This window comes from Carassius gibelio, chromosome B1 (genome assembly GCF_023724105.1).
Source record: "Carassius gibelio isolate Cgi1373 ecotype wild population from Czech Republic chromosome B1, carGib1.2-hapl.c, whole genome shotgun sequence".
NCBI classification, from domain to species: Eukaryota; Metazoa; Chordata; class Actinopteri; order Cypriniformes; family Cyprinidae; genus Carassius; species Carassius gibelio.
In genome coordinates this window covers 14,318,874-14,335,502 of record NC_068396.1, presented here as the reverse complement: position 1 = coordinate 14,335,502, position 16,629 = coordinate 14,318,874, and the positions used below count along the sequence as shown (strand labels likewise).

The 16,629-nt window shown below is 36.6% G+C and overlaps 1 protein-coding gene across 1 annotated transcript; it reads right to left on the bottom strand.

Annotated features, from left to right (window-relative positions):
- Positions 1-555: 555 nt before the first annotated feature.
- n4bp2 (NEDD4 binding protein 2) lies at positions 556-15,598 on the bottom strand. Its single transcript, XM_052546264.1, has 16 exons — positions 15,172-15,598; positions 12,956-13,880; positions 12,288-12,412; positions 11,751-11,839; positions 11,372-11,448; positions 10,976-11,128; positions 8,446-10,829; positions 7,783-7,868; positions 7,599-7,644; positions 6,448-6,614; positions 6,231-6,355; positions 3,802-3,928; positions 3,540-3,722; positions 1,590-1,758; positions 1,341-1,464; positions 556-953 (listed from the first exon to the last, which is right to left on the bottom strand). Exons 1-16 carry the CDS (start codon positions 15,443-15,445, stop codon positions 893-895), a joined length of 5,115 nt encoding a protein of 1,704 aa, XP_052402224.1. The 5' UTR covers positions 15,446-15,598; the 3' UTR covers positions 556-892.
- Positions 15,599-16,629: the final 1,031 nt, after the last annotated feature.

Here is a 16,629-nt window from a genome sequence, read left to right as displayed (position 1 = left end):
GAGGTTCAAAATATACAATTTCACAAAAATATTTTTTTTTAGAACAAATTCTTACACATAAGAATTGTGATTTGCATAGCAGCATTAAGATGTCTATAAAATGTGTGGTATCAACATTTTCAACTGAAAATATAAAAACTAAAGCTGAGCTAAAAAAAATCATTAGCACAGCATAGCAACATAAAATTTCAAATTCTGATCTAGGATCAGTCCACGCTGCTTACAAACAATCTAAAATTCAAAGCTGATTGAGGATCAGCATTTATATTTCCAGAAACTCTATTAATGTATTTTTATATATACCAACACTGAAGAGAATAATCCCCATTTCCATACACAACATCCTAGGTCTTGTAAAACTTACATACACTTATAAACCAAAAGTATGGATCAAAACAATGTACAATAAAAATTTAATTAAACATCAAGCATCATATCAAACAAATACCTGAATAACAACCCGCTTTTTCTCCTATATGGGCTGGTTATGGAAAATGTGTGACCATATATATATATATATATATATATATATATATATATATATATATATATATATATATATATAAAACAAAAGGCCCCAAAAAAACTTATGGAAAATTGTAGTGATTACGATTAGGAAGTGGGATCAGTAAGTGGAATAAGGTTGCATCAATAAACATTCAATAAAGAATAATGTGTATGTAGATGTCAGTGCAATATAAAACACCGTGTAAATATGTAGTACCTTGATTTTTATGATTTGGATAAACTCTTGCACAATTACAGAAAGACATAAAAATGCTGTATGTAGTTAAAAGACAAAAAAAACTGTATAATAATTGGCACTGTTTGTCTGCAGAGAAGACATTTTGGATTAAGGCAGTGGAAAGAGAGAAATCTTAAAGTAATAGCTTCATTGTAGCAGCTCTTTATGAAGAGTGACCAGCACCAGTCCAGTCTTAGGCTCAGTAAAACTGTGAGAAAGACAAAAAGAAATGATGGAAAAAGAAACATACACATAATGACAACTGGTTATGCAAGATAAAAAAAATATTTCACAAATTACATCCCTAGATTGTTTCTATAATTGTGATGGATTACATTTTCAGATTAAATATATTATATACATTTATAATTGTTTAACCTTAATTAAAAAAAAAAAAAATCGAAAATTATTAGAACCCTAGTATTCTCACCAGCTAAAATTGGTTTCAAGTCAGTTATTTCTATCTTTGCTGAAATGTATCAGTAGGAAATATCAGTTTACATTTTCAAACATACTAATACTAGTGTTTAAATATTTTTAGGCACCACTGTATATAAAATTAACATTTCAGAAATACTGGATTCAGTTAGTATACCTGTAGTGATGATTTTTGAGGTAGTCTAGTACAGCAGGCCTGATGCGTGCCACTCCCCCTTGGCTGCGATTACCTCTTCCTGTGATGATTGACAGCTGAGGCTGACACAAACCCTGACTGAATTCTACAACAACAACAAAAACCACACACACATCTTTTCAAGATCACGTCAGACTCTGAAACAATCCAATACATACTACTATATACACAATTGAAAAACTATTATTTGTATGTTATTGGTTCACTTACCTAAACTCTTGTCTGTGAGAACCTGACCAAGATGATGAAGGGCCTCGTCCACATGCAGTCCATGGAGATCTAGAATATTCTGAGGCAGGAGTGAAGCATTCACTCTCCGAAATATCTGCATGGCTGCTCTGTAATTCGCTTCACGCATCTTGTCCCCATGCATGTGACCCTAAGAATGTACACAAAATTGGACATGGAAACTGTAAGAGTTCTAATCAAATAACATCACTGCACTCTGCACGCATGTTTTTTAAAAAGCTAACAGACACAGGGAATAAAGCTGAGCAGCAAGTGTCCTGAAATTCAAATAAGATGTAATACAAAAAACATTATTTTTATTATTATTTTTCTAGATTATTTAAACTGCTTCATGGAATGAGGGGTTCATTCAGTCCAAACTCTGAATATCACTAGAATGGCCCACAGATAACTACAAATCAGGAGAAATGAGTAATTCTCCAGTTAATAAATAAAAAAATCCTGGTTGTGAGGATGATTTTAACGGACTCTGATCTTGAGATGGTTATTCATGCTTTTATTTCTTCATGTTTATATTATTGTAACTCTCTTTTTCCTTTTCTTAACAAATCTGCTCTATTTAAATAGTCTCCAAATGGTACAAAATGCTGCTGCAAGGCTTTTAACAAGATCTGGCAGACGGGCTCACATAAACCCTATTTTGTCCTCCCTACACTGGCTACCTATCAAATTTTGCACTGATTTTAACATATTAGTTTTAACTTTTATAGCTTTAAATGGTCAGGCCCCACAATACATCACTGATTTGCTATGCACATACTCCCCAGGTCGTTCCCTTCGATCAGCAGGCCAAAGTTTAATTTTCCCAAAGACTCGTTATAAAACCCGGGGAGATCTGTCCTTTGAGGCTGTAGCCCCCAGACTGTGGAACGCCTTTGCCTTTGTTCCTCCGTGTGGCTGATTCTGTCGAGTCCTTTAAAAGGCAACTCAAGACACTGTTATTTAAACAAGCTTTTAGTTGATTGGGCTTAAGTTTACTTTGGACTTTTTATTTGTTTTAATTTTATTTTAATATTAATGTGGTTGTACCTTGTAAAGCACTTTGTGATTGTATCTGTGAAAAGCGCTCTATAAATAAGTTGTACTTACAAAAAATTTGATTTTTATAGAATGTAACAGTTAGCTTGCTGAAGTAAAAATCTCATTAATTTTCTCTATGAATGAATTTATTTTTAACTATAACTTTAAAGACAGACCTACTGTGATCTACAAGGCTAATAATTAAGGGTATGTTTTTAATGCCATCAGCCCAATGTTTTTTCTTTAAATAATCATGGTTAGCAGTCCACCAGTAAATATGATTATTGAAATAATTTATTTAAAGAAATAATGTGATGGCTTCTTGGTCAAAAACATACAATTACCAATGGTTCTGCAAAGAAAACTCTCTCAATCAGAGAATCACGACATATAGCATTCAGCATCTTTAAGTCAATACTTTCATATTTTGCCATAGTTTTAATTTCATTGTCATTCACAATGCTTTATGGTATTGTAGTTCTTTTCCCTCATTGAAGCTGTTGAGGAAAGTATTCTCATGCCTTTTGTCTTTTGGTATAATTTTGCTTGTTAATTGGTTTGACTCATAGCTTATAACTGTGAAACAAAGACTATAAAAATAATAATAATAATAAAGTAAAAATGCTTCCAGAAGCAAGGCTTCTGAAAAGTGGCCGGCACTGTTTCACACTATTTTAGTGAGTTTGTACTTAGTAGACCTACCCATCTGTTAAACATCAAAAATGTTACTGTCTTGCAGTGCAGCAGTTCAGTGTTCAGTGTGGACTGACACCGTTTATTCTTACCTTAAGACACTATTTACAATGTTTAAAATGTTGTGTTTGCCTGAAATCTATTCTTTTGTTTTTCTATCAGTTTTTCAGCACACATTATAATGTTCATCTCTTGAACCTGTTGTGCGTAGAAACTAGCCACGTCCTTTCGCCCTTGTCGATGAGCTTCAGCGGCCTTGTTAAAACACTCTATCTGCTGACGTCTCTGCAGTGTTGCCTCTGTGCGGAAGTCTTCATATTCTGGATCCTCCGAATCCTGGAATTGAGCAGCTTCCACCACCTCCTCTTTCAGTTTCCATTTCTGAGTGAGTGAGACAAAAACGCGTCAACACAGGGTATTGGTTTCATTTCAGTATGATATATGATCATATGTAGCTCACCCGCTCTTTGCTCGGAGTTCTGTGAGCACCATTACGTTGAGGAGCAGGTTCAGGTGCCACCACATTTTTGACTGGCCCATCATCAAGGAGAGTATGCAAAAACTGTTCGGTCTGCTCCAGAGAGTAACTAAATCAGAAGCAGATGGTCAAGAGACATTTCCTTTAAGGTTGTTTCTGCTTTCTTAATAATTCTTTATTGTCTGCAATTGCACATTTTAAAAATAAAAACCCCCAAAAATCAACAAAAGCACCATTATACAACAATTCTACACATTACAATGTTGCATATACATAAAGTATTGAACACGTCACCAATTTTCTCAGTAAATATTTTTCTAAAGGTGCTGTTGACATGAAATTTTCACAAGATGTTGTTTACCCAAGTAATTAGGGCTGTGCAAAAAAATCGCATGCGATTTTCATGCACATCTCATCAGTAAAGACGCTCCTTTAATTAGAAGTATTATCTCCAGCACGTGTGTTCAGATCATGGTTGCCAGGTTTTCATAACAAATCCTGCCCAGTTGCTTCTCAAAACTAGTCCAAAACTAATCGCGATTCCAGGAGGTTCCCAGATAATTGCTTCCCGGGGTTAAAATATAAATTTTTTTGTTTTTGTTTTTGGCATGGTTCTCTTGGTAAAATTAAAATTAAAATTTAAGGGCTAAATATCACATTATTGGTAATGGGGTTGCTTTGAACCGCATGAAAAACAATCGCAGACTTGGCAACACTGGTTCAGGTGGAGCGGCAGTTACTACACAGAGCCGTAGTCTACTGACAACTAACACAAAATCGCTTTCAAAATCGACAAAGAATCGCCAACGATTTTAAAATCGATTTTGTGTAAATTGTCAGTGAATTACGACTCTTTGTAGTAAATGCCAACCAATGTTGCCAAGTCTGTGGTTGTTTTTCATGTCCGCAGGTGGAAGCAACAATACCAATAACGTGATATTTAGCCCCTAAAATGCGAATTTTTTCCCACGGAAACCATGCCATAAAATAAGAATGCGGAAAGCATTTTTTTTTTATCGGGGAACCTCCCGGAAATGCGATTTGGCTAGTTTTGAGAAGCAACTGGGCCGGATTTGTTGTGAAAACCTGGCAACAATGATCTGAACACACGTGCTGGAGATATACTTCTAATTACAGGAGCGTCTTTACTGATGAGATGTGCATGAAAATCCCATTCGATTTTTTGCACAGCCATACAAGTAATCCACACATACAAAGAAAACACAGATAAGTTCAGAAATTGAGTTATGTGTAATAAAATGGAAAGTGAAAAAGTATTGAACACATAAAAAAAAGGGAGGTGCAAAAAGGCTTTGAAAGCCAAGACACCAGCAGAAATCTATCAGTAATTAGTAAGCTATCCTGCCCCTTATCAGTGGAAAATAATATTAGCTGATTCAGTGCCAACAACTACAGTTCAAGGATGATGAAGATAAAACAAGGGTGACATTTCAGCTAGACAATGATCCCAAACACAGCCAAGGAAACTCTCAATTTGTTTCAGAGAAATAAAATAAAGCTGCTAGAATGGCCCAGCCAATCACCTGACTTGAATCCAAAAGAAAATAAGAACTACAGATCAGACTTCAAAGAAGAGGTCCACAGAACCTTCTAGATTTGAAAACTGTGTTGAAATGGGCCAAATATCACACCTGAGCAATGCATGCGACTAGTTTCTCCATACAGGAGGCGTCATATCGTAAAAGTCTGTTTGTAAACCCTGTGCTGACATGTAAAAAATAAACTGAATCCATTTTCTCAAAATTCTCTGGGCAGGCAAAGCAGAGAAAGGGGAAGTAACCTTTCCAGATTGACCTTTCCAGAAAATTCCAGATCGGCACGTCTGAACTCTCATTCTCTAAATGGCAGAGCAGGAAAAAGAATCATGAAAAAGTCTGCTTTTGTGATATATATCCTTCTTTCTTTACTGCAAGACGTTTGCATGCCATGCAAAATCGGAGTAAGAGGCAAAAAATGTGTGATGTGTCAGAACTTGTATTACAGTGATTACTCTACAAACAAAACATGATGGCTCCTGACATGAATGTTTCAAAACTCTGCTTTCTTTTGTCACATCCTTGTCTTAATTTTTTCATATTGCCTGTGTATAATTTCAAGTGGTCGCCAGAATTTTGCCAAGGCCGATATATCTTATACATTTTTTTGCTTGGCTAAATCTAGTCGGCAACACTGTGCATCCCCATTTCTCCAACTATCGATTAGGCCACAGGTCAAACAGAAAATGCGCTCTGCATTAATAAAATCAGTGCCGTTAAAATAAATTTCCGTTAATGCGTCATTAATTAACACATTAATTCTGATAGCCCTTATACACACACACACACACACATATATATATATATATATATATATATAAAATACAAAAAAATCAAAATGTATTATATTCTCACTTGTGATCTCTGAAGATATCCCTGAGAAAATGTCGGTCTATAGTGGGGAACATGGAAAACAGCTGGTTCTCCTTCAGTTTGGATGCACCGTCTTTCTTATCCAGGTCCTTCCGACTTGACCTGGACTAAAACCCAAACATAGCTCACTTTCACTACTTTCTTTCAAAGTTCTAGGTACTGATGATTTTTTTTTTTTTTTTCGATGTGTGACCATTACCTTCTCCATGCTGTCTTGCATCGCCTGCTCTTCGATCATGATGTCCCTCAGTGAGACAGGAGCACAGGATGCGCTCCAATGATCCATAAAAGGAATTTCTTCATACAAATCTAATTGGTCCCTCAGTCTGGTTTTGCTTCCCTGGGATTCACCCCAGTGGACAGGACCTTCGTTACCATGGAGACACAGAGAGATGGTGAGCAAAGAGCAAAAACAGGAAAAAAAGCATCAGAGACACAAATCCATCCCTTGTTTTTTTTGTTTTAACTATTAGATATTTTAGATAAAGTAATACTTTTTGTTTTAATGTATGTAGTTTTTAAAATGAAAAATGTCTGTATTTTCTTCTTTCGGACTTTCCCCGCCTCCTTGGTTTCAAATAAATCATATATAAATGGAAAAAAAAAAACTTTGACAATCAGCTGAAGAAAATTTGCACTTTAACTAGCAAATGTATAAAAAGTATATTTTTCACACTACAGTGGCCACAGTTCCATGAACAGTCACTTCCATCAAAGACCTCTGTGCATCCCTCTCCCACATATAATTATTTTTATATATTATATGAATCTTGTCTCTGCAATTTTCATTACTTGACATTTTGTTTGTAGAAAACAATAAAAAGGCATATAAATATAAAAATAAAATAGTTATACATTCAAATTAAAAAACAGCTTACAAAGGATTTAGGGTGACTCCATTTCGTATTTGCAGAAAGAAAGGGTTCCACTTTATATATTAACTACTATTTACTTAAATTTTAATTAATCATTTGATACAGCATACTTCGTATACATACATGTTTTACATTGTATTTATAATTTTAAAGATATCTACATGTAATTAAATCTGCAACTAATTTTTTGTAATTACATTATAATCACTTAAACCTACCCATACAACAAAACCTGTGAAAGAAAAAAAGACCAGGCACCTCAATGAAAGTAAAATACTGATGTTTGAGACAGATTGGGCAAAATAGTGGACCGTTAAGATTTCACTCTGGGTCTGACCGCCCAGCGTGGTCACCCAAGATTAAACTAGATGAGATGTGATTTCTCTCTTAATGCTTTACTGTATCACTACTAGAACATGGTGTATGTGTGTGATCAATTTGTGTTTGTGTTTATTGACAGAATAAGCTGTCTCACTCTCTTGGATTAGTTGATAGGACAGAGCTGCCTGTCTGTGCTTCTCCTGCCAAGAAAACAGACACTAGTTAAGTTTTACATAAAATCAGAATCAGTCACATTAAACAACCTATATTGTTTTTGTAGGTTAATATTACACTGTACAACACTGTAAACATAAAAAAATGTATATATATGAACTCACTTGGATAGTGTCCTTCCATTTCTGGTGCAGCAGTTTGGCCAAGTTCAGGTCTATCTGAACTGCACAGTCATCTGATGAAAATGCACCTGCAACCATACGGAGTTCAAAAAGATTTAAAACTATTTTATGAGTGTGAATGAAGATTGATGTGGTTACTCATTTCAAAGTAAGAACTTTTCACATTACTGTAGAATCAGTTTCTTTTTATCTGTTACACTACTTTTAAGCTGAACTATCACTTTTTGATGGGCTTTAGCCTTCACAGAACACCAGATCTGTTTGAACAGGACTGCAAACAGCAAGGAATAGAAATGCTTGATGAAAATGAAATCAACCACATAATCACAGTTCCAAAAACAAAATAAACAGGCATCAACTTTTAAAAAGTAAAAATATATGTAGTTGTTATTGTTATTCAAGACTATGGGTAGAAGGTAGACTTGGTAGAAGGTTGCCAAATTAGGGAAAATCCATCATGGGTAGGTTGTGTAAAAACATGAATAAAACTACTCCGGGTTTGAAAATATAGACCCACACTTCATTGAATATGTTTTACGGTTTTGTTATTGTTTTGGGTCATCACTTGATGTCATTGGAATGATTGGCTTGACTCACTAAATAACTGAATGATTTATTTGACTTATTAATTAGATGTTTTATTACCTGGACTGACCCCAACAGGTCCAAAAAGTTCAGTGAGCTGCAATGCAAGTTCAGTTGGAAGTTTCAGCTCCAAGGTCTGAATATCCATCGAACTTGGCTCTCTCCTACCCTGCGCAGTTCTCTTTCTTTCCCTTTCTCGTTCCTTCCTTTCTTCCTCATCTTTGCGCTCCATTTCATCAATCTGACACAGCAGTGACAGTGTTATGGCATTCACCTCTGCTATTGTCTCCTCATCCTCCTTTTCCTTCTCTCCAGCCTCCTCTTTACTCCATTCCTTCAATGCTTCCTCCAGGCATTGAACTTTCTCACCTTCTGTCACTAATGCCTCTTCCTGCTCTGGACCTTGCTGACCTGTGATGTCTGTCTGTTGCTCATTAGCTGCCGTAACCTCCATTTGTACTTCAGTGCCTTCTGTTGGTTGTTTTAATGCCCCAAAGGAAGTTTTGGGCTCACATTTCTCCTTTGTAATGATTGCCTCATCAGCTTCACTTTGTGTCCTTTGACCTGCAGTCCAATCATCATCAGCTTGGCTAACGTCACTAAGGTTAGTTTCTTGGGACTTGAGACTATTGCTACTTCCTGAACTGTTGCTAAAGTCATCAGACAATACAGGTCTAGCCTGGACACTTTCTGAGCCCATTACAGTTTCTGATGGTTCTATAGATGATTTAAATGACTCTTCCTCAGGAACCAAATCATCATCTTCCTCAACATCTGCTTTATAGAGTCGTTCTCCAGAATCTAGTAACAAGTTGGTTGTCCACTGGATATCTTGATGGCACTTGTCATAAAGGTCCTCCAGAATATCAATGGAGACACGTCTGAAATGGCGGCTCAGAATCTCAAGGTTTTGCTTTTTAGAGTTAGATTCTCTAAAGTCATTCTCTTCTACCTGACAACCCTTCTCATGGACCACACGGTATGGCACTCCCTGCTGGCAGGCAGACTCCGGTTCACTTGTTTTTGGCATGAAACGAGAAGAGTTTCCCTCCAAAACAAAAACACTGCAACTAGATAAGTCAGCGTCTAATTCAGAACATTTCTTCTGCTCAATTCGCCAAAGCAAGGCAAAGTCCTGAGGTTGTGTCTGGGTTGAGGCGCTGGAACATGACTCCACAGGCAATGAAGGTGGTGGCTCTGTAGGTGTAAGATCAGGGTGCATATGTAAAACAACAGGAGAAGGTGATAAAGGGCTTTGATTGGTGAAGGTAAGAGCCAGTTTACAAGATTTCCCCACTCTTCGGCTAATCCCTCTCCGTCTTTCCAGACTGCCCTCCGAGTCTACAGCAACCTTTGGGCACAGAGTTTCTTGGACATTTGGGCTCAATCCGCATTTATCTTCTGACAAACTATTGTCCTCCTGCTCAACCTCATCCTGAGTGTTCTTCTCAGCAGACACCTGATTAGACTGCTCAGTTTGGTCTGTTCTCTGTTTTGTTGGACTTGAAGAATAAGAGTAGTCTTTGCATGGGTCAGTGCACTCTGTAAACGTTCTCTCCAGCACACAGTCGGGAAGTTCAGGCCAAGCCACAGTCTCCAGGTTCATGTTACCCTCTTTTCCGCCAATGGAAGGGGATTTCAAAGTAGTCTCTTTACTTGGAGCTGGACCTTGGTAAAAACCTGGAGAAGAGTTTATTCCACATCGCAGTAGATCTACAAGTTTTTGAAATTCAACTGCATTCTGGTCATCAGTATCAGAATACTTGTCTTCATCAGCAGAAGTGTTATCTTTGTGTTCAACAACACTGGATTGCAAAACAGTGTTCTTAATAGTATTGTTTTCTGAATTCTGACATCTTCTTTGACGTTGACTTTGAGATTCCAGTGGCCAATCCCCAACAAAATCCAACAGCTCTGGCCGTACTAATTTGTCTTCAGAAAGAGTCTCGTCTTCACATCCACCCTCATCTTGCCCTGTAGGGTCAAAATTCACTAGTTGATCAATGGCACTAGTTCCTAGTGCATTTCTATCTTTTACTCTGTCTCTCCTCACACGCTGAGCAATGGACTCTGAAAATGCTACAGGCAGCTCCAGAAATTTTTCATGCGCCAACACTGCAAATTCTTCAGTTGTCCCGCTACTCAAATTTCCCAAATCTTTTTCCATGTCCACAAGGCAGGCATCTAGCTCAAAGTCTAACCCTTCAGTATCAAGAAGATCAGAGTGAGCAGTTCCAGACCCTTCCAGAATATTCTCATGGAACAAGATGGATTCCTTGGAACTGTAGGAGCCAATTTCACCTTCTTCGCCTGTAGATATGGTACTGTAAGTGTGGCTAACAGAGGATACATCGGGCAGAGATGAAGAAAGGTTTGTGTTGAGTTTGCTCAACCCAGAGTCACCAACAAGATCAGGATGACTGAGGCCAAGTTGTAAAGATTGCCTGAAGGGAATGAGAGAAATGCATGTTTAAATGCATAAGAAATCATATAGCTTCACGGTAAGTGTTTTCATAATTACTAAAGGTTTGACACAGTAAAACACAACAAAAATTCTGTGAAGTAACATTAATTTAACACATATACTTACTGGGGTTGCTCAGTTTCTGTTTGTGATGAATCCACAACACTTGGCACTGGTTCCGGTCTTTGTGAATTCATAATGCTCTGGACAGAGACAAATCGGTCATACCGTTCTAATATGCGTCGGATCTTCTCCTTTGTTACGTGATGCCTTGTGCGCCTTTATAAAGAGGGAAAACCACAGAGAGTTGGCAAAAATGACAAACATTTGTGATCATAAAATGACTTAAAAGCAATGGATCACGGTTGCGTATGAGTTCTACATGTATTAAGGGTAACTTGTTCAGGCTCACAAGAAAACCAGTTTAAAGGTAACTGTTCTTACATTACTTTTGTTTATGGAATATGTATGAAATGTGTAGCAACGATAGTTATTTCTGGATTGTGGTTGTGTTTAACATACTTCTCCAGCTCTCTGGGTTTAGTCTTCCACCAGGTATCTGGCTCACGAAACAGCACCTTATATCTGTGTTTCTGTGCCTAGGAAGAGGAGAAAGTTGCCCTACAATCAGCACAATGGATGAATATGTTTGCATGTTTGTGTACACTGTAAAGTATGTAATATTCTAAAGTTAAACCAATAAATCTATAGTATTAACTATAGTATTAGTTATTGTGTATCAGGATACATGCATTACAATAAATTATTCAACTTGTGAATTTAAACCTGGAAGAGCAACAGCTGACTGTTCAAAACACAAAAACATATGGTCAATGTCTAATATCGAAAATTAATAACTTAGGCCCGTTTCATATTACGCATTTCAAAATAAACTGCTTACCATGGCAACATATGGTTTCATCTCCCAAGATTGCATATTGGTGTTGTCTATTATGATGGGTGTCTGTCCTTTTTCAAAAGCCTCTTTTGCTGAAATATTGATCACCACAAAGAAATTGCAGAAGATTATATAAAGATTAAATGTGAAGTGTATAATTTTATGTGCTATAACCGGTGCCAAGCAGAATAGGGAAAATAACTCTTATTTTTCATCCAAACAGGTAGTCCCTCACCAAACAATCTTGAGTCTCTCAAACAATCACACAATGTGTTTACAGTGACATTAAGTTGGAGAATGTAAAATTTCACAGTTATTAGCATATACTAATTGCTGACTTGTATCAGCAACACTAACTGCTAAAAGGTAATCAATATTGAAGAAAAGATCTAAAAAAAAAAATCTTCACATAACCTACAAAATAAGACTGTGTAGTCAATGGCTAGTGAAATAATTTAACACACAGGGCAATAACTAAAACTAATTGTACACACCTGACATTTTGCTTTGGCTTGAGCTAAACAGGCCTGTAATACTCACCTCTCTGGTGATTCCACTCGTGGGCCTCTCCTAGTAAATTTGGCTCAAAATGGTACTGTCCATTTCGAGTAAAATAATCATCGGTGCTTAAAACAACTCCTCCAGGGTTCTGCACCAACATAGCACTGAACAACAGAGAGAGACAAAAACTAACACACTTGATTTACGAACATACCTTACTATATCTGCGACAAGCACGATTAACTACCAGTGTACTTCATTTCAAAATCTAATTACAATATATGTGCTGGTTTTTGTTATAGCATACTTTGATCATTGTTGTGTATTATTGCTTTCACAGTCTTTATGCATACCAAAAATTCTAAATGAAACAAGCTTTTGCTCTTTTGATCCACAGGAGGTTCAAATATTTATTTAATGTTACTTTTTTCTATGTATTTAAAATACAATTTTGTTTCTTTAATATTCTTTTCAAATTTATTTTCAAAGGCCCATCTGATATTTGAATAGTACACTGAAATGTCATTAAAACAACAAGGTTTATATTGCAAAACCCAAAAAATAAATAAATAAATAAAATCACATGATACTCTCTTCTTCCTGAACTTAAAAATATTGTATGCCAAAAAAGAAAAGGCTTCCTTAACGCTATTCCTTCTCTTTTCTGTAAAATAACACATATCCCAGATATCGGTCTTCTTGCTTACTTGGCAAGGGTGGTTTTGCCTGATCCAGGAGCCCCTCTAAGTAACACCAACAACTGCCCTTCCAATTTGAGTCTGTTCCTGGGGGGCAAAGTCCATGACTCCGGTACAGTTGCAGAAGGTTTTAGAGGTGCTTGTCTGATAGGTCCATGAGCCAACCACTGAGCAGCAGGGATGGGATTAGTGCTCCAAGGTGTGGGGTTAGGAATGACAGGTGTAATGAAGGTTGGCCCCACAGCATGAGGATGAAACTCTGCAGCTTGAGTGTTCCAGAACATGGCAGGAGTGCGGAGAGCTTCTTGATGCTGCTTTGCAGCTGCATGGTTACGGAGTTGGTCAGGTCTGCTGTAAACCTGGAAAGCTGAGGGCCGTGGTTCAGTAGAGCTGGCCTCCAGCTTTAGATGACTAAAGTCAAGAGATAAGGTGTTGGTCTCAGGGATATGAACCCCACCAAAACTTAATTCATTCACAGGTGAACTACCGCCACAGGCCTCACTGAGCCCGGGGTCAGAATATGAGGCCTGCTCTGGTAAAGTTTGAGGAGCTGGAAGCTGAGTCTGGGGTGTAAGAGGCAACGAGGAGAGAGGGATCGATTGAGAAGGAGGGGGCAGAGAAGACAGTGGTATGGAAGACATTGGAGAATGCAAGCTAGTTTCTGACTGCTGTGACGTCAGTGTTTGAAGTTCCTTATCTATGAGAGCATCAAACTCCTCTGTCAGGTGTGTTTCTGTAGGACTGAGCTCTGCTTGAGATGCGGGCTGGTTTGAAACGGTGAAGCTCTGCACCATTCCACTGAGGAGATCTGCTTGAGTGGTGTTTGTTCCCAGAAGAGCGGCTGCCTGCTCAAAGCCTGAGACAGGAGGAGGGGGTGGAGCTATGACCTCAGCAGCATCTGACAGCTCCAAAAGGGAATCCATCGCATTGTCCACTAATGCAGAGATGAACAAGAAAAACTTTCATATTTTGAAACAGCATACGTGCAATATTTAAGGTCATTGTGAAATATTATTACAATTGAAAAAATACAAATAATAACAATTGCTTTCTATGTAAATATATTTAAAAATGTAATTTATTCTTGAATGTTTAGTAGCCATTGCTTTTCAGTGTCATCCTTCTGAACAAAAAAAAACTGATTAGGTGTTCAAGAAATATTAAGTTATATTTCGTATTATTATGAAAAGTTAGAGTGAGAATAGTTTTTGCTTCTGAGAATACTGTTTGTAGAAACGGTTTAAAAGTTTGTAAATGCACAAGGGTTAAAAATTATTTAATACTTTCAGCAAGTCTGTAATGTTACAAATGATTTCCATTTCAAATAAATTATGTTGTTTTTAAACTTTTAATGAGTCAAAAAATACTGAAACAATTAGCACAGTTTACACACACACACAAAAATATGCATAAACTATAAAAAAGTAGCATAAACTACATTACAAGAGAACCATAGTTAATAATTGAACACCAGTAATAACGGATAATAATTTTGCACCAAATCAGCATATCAGAATGATTTCTGAAGGATCTGACAATTAAGAAGGAGAAAAAAAATCAGCTTTGTACAGGAATTAAATTTTAGAATACATTTAATTTGAAAAGTCATTTTCGTTAATGATGCCTCCCAATATTACGTTTTGTAATGCATTTCTGATTAAATAAATGTAGCCTTGGTGAACATACACCTGCCTTTTTCCTTTTAAGAATGTAATCATATTACACGTCATGACAACGCCAACTTCCAAGATTTTAAATATAAAACATATAATAATAATAATAATAATATAAAGAAAACATAATAATTTTAAGTAAATAAGTGAATCTAGGTGAAGGTGGTGATTGGTATATGTAGTTGGTTTCTAGGCGGTCTAAGATGGTCATTAGGGGGTCCAAGTTGATCTTTAGCCATCTCTGACCCTTAACAAACCTGCTACCAGCTGGTCATACCAGGTGAAGATGGAAAATCTGGCTTCGGAACATGGTAGTTGGTCAAGCAACTAATGACTATCTTGCACCAAGTGAAGACCACTACACAGAAACCAGCTAACGTTACCATGTTCCAAAACAAATCTATTAGCTTCAGATAGGTTTTCCTACAGGTAATAGTAACAAAATATCTAGAAATATAATCGTTGATTATATTGTAACGTTATCTTATTAGCTTGTGTGCTGTCTGTTCCCAAAATTGCTAAAATTACAGCCAGTTACAGCCTTAACGCTACCTTTAAAATCTGCTTCTGAGAGCACCATGTAAATGACTTCTGAATCCAGATGTGAAAACATCTCCTGCATGCTCTGGATGATTTCTTCTCTGCTTTGAGATCCCAGCTGACCGCTCCTGAACTGCGTGGATCCAAAGTGATCATATGATGAGTCTGGCCGGGTCACAAAAGGTCCGCTTGCCCCGTGTGCTCGACTGTCGGATCCGCTCCCGTATTCAGCCGCATGTAACGGGGCTCGGGAGGGACTCAGTCCGTTTTTCTTTTTCTTTGGCATTCTGCTGTGACCCGTTCACAAGACACCGACGACAAATCCACAGCTTACAAGTTTTACAAGAGGAAGGTAAGTAAAGAAGAAAACCAGACGAACAACAACTTCTTCTTCTTTTGTTTTAATTGGCGGTTGGCGAACAGCTTTCTGGCGCATTACCGCCACCGACTGATCTGGAGCGTGGACTAAACGATCTACATCATTATACACAACATTATATTTAAAGAAACCTTTAAACAAATAATATCAATAATGTTATATTTCTCCAGCTTTGTTGGGGTGGGGTGGGGGTTTGCCATCAGCAGAAAAATAAAATAAAACAGTAAAGAGCCAAAGGAAAACTTGATAAATAATATTAGTTTCTAAATCTTTTAATGAAGGCTCTTGCTCACCAAGGCTTCGTTTATGTGCCCAAAATACATATAAATACTAATATTGTATAATAAAATTACACTTCAACTGTTTTCTATTGTAGTATATTTTAAAATGTAATTTTTACCTGTGATGGCAAAATTTTCAGCGTCTGCGTCACATCATCAAATCACATCATTCTATCATTCATGCTGATCTGCTGCTCAACATAATAATTAATACCAATGATAATTTAACATTATTATCAATATTTTAAACTGTGCTACTTTATATTTATGCAGAAACCATGATATAAGAATGCTTAGATCCTCAGGTGCAAATTGTGTATGTTGTGTTTTAATTTTTTTATGTTTTTTTTTTTTTTTTGTATTAATTTTGAATAATTTATTCACATAATAATTTTATAATCATTAGTCATTCGTGTGATTTATTATTTGATTATTTTTATAATTTGATTATTCTTTATAATTTATATTTATATTATTTAGGAATTTTTATCATTTATAAATTCATTATGTTTCTATATTTTATATTTCTCATTAATATTTCCTTGTTTATGCATTCTTGTTCAGTCTCATACTTGTGGGGTTTCATGAACTTGTTTTGTCTGTATGAACAGAGATAGATAAGAGGGAAAGTTTATGGAAACCCAAGGTTTATGGGATGTTGCTGTGAAGCAGTACTTATCACAATATAACTGATATTTGTACTGTACTTTTATTAAATGAATGCAGCCTTATTAAGCATTAGGGACATTTATAATCACTCTGAAATTCAAATAGCTCTGAAATGACATTATAACAAGTGCTGTTAAATGA

What these genes read in the sequence shown, in the direction of transcription:
- n4bp2 (XM_052546264.1), bottom strand. Translation starts at nt 15,445, where the DNA reads ATGCCAAAGAAAAAGAAAAACGGACTGAGTCCCTCCCGAGCCCCGTTA. An exon ending in CTATCAACTAATCCAAGAGA is followed by an intron (nt 6,615 to 7,598) that starts GTGAGACAGCTT and finishes ATGGTAACGAAG; the next exon opens with GTCCTGTCCACTGGGGTGAA. An exon ending in CTAGTTTCTACGCACAACAG is followed by an intron (nt 1,759 to 3,539) that starts GTTCAAGAGATG and finishes GTACATTCTTAG; the next exon opens with GGTCACATGCATGGGGACAA.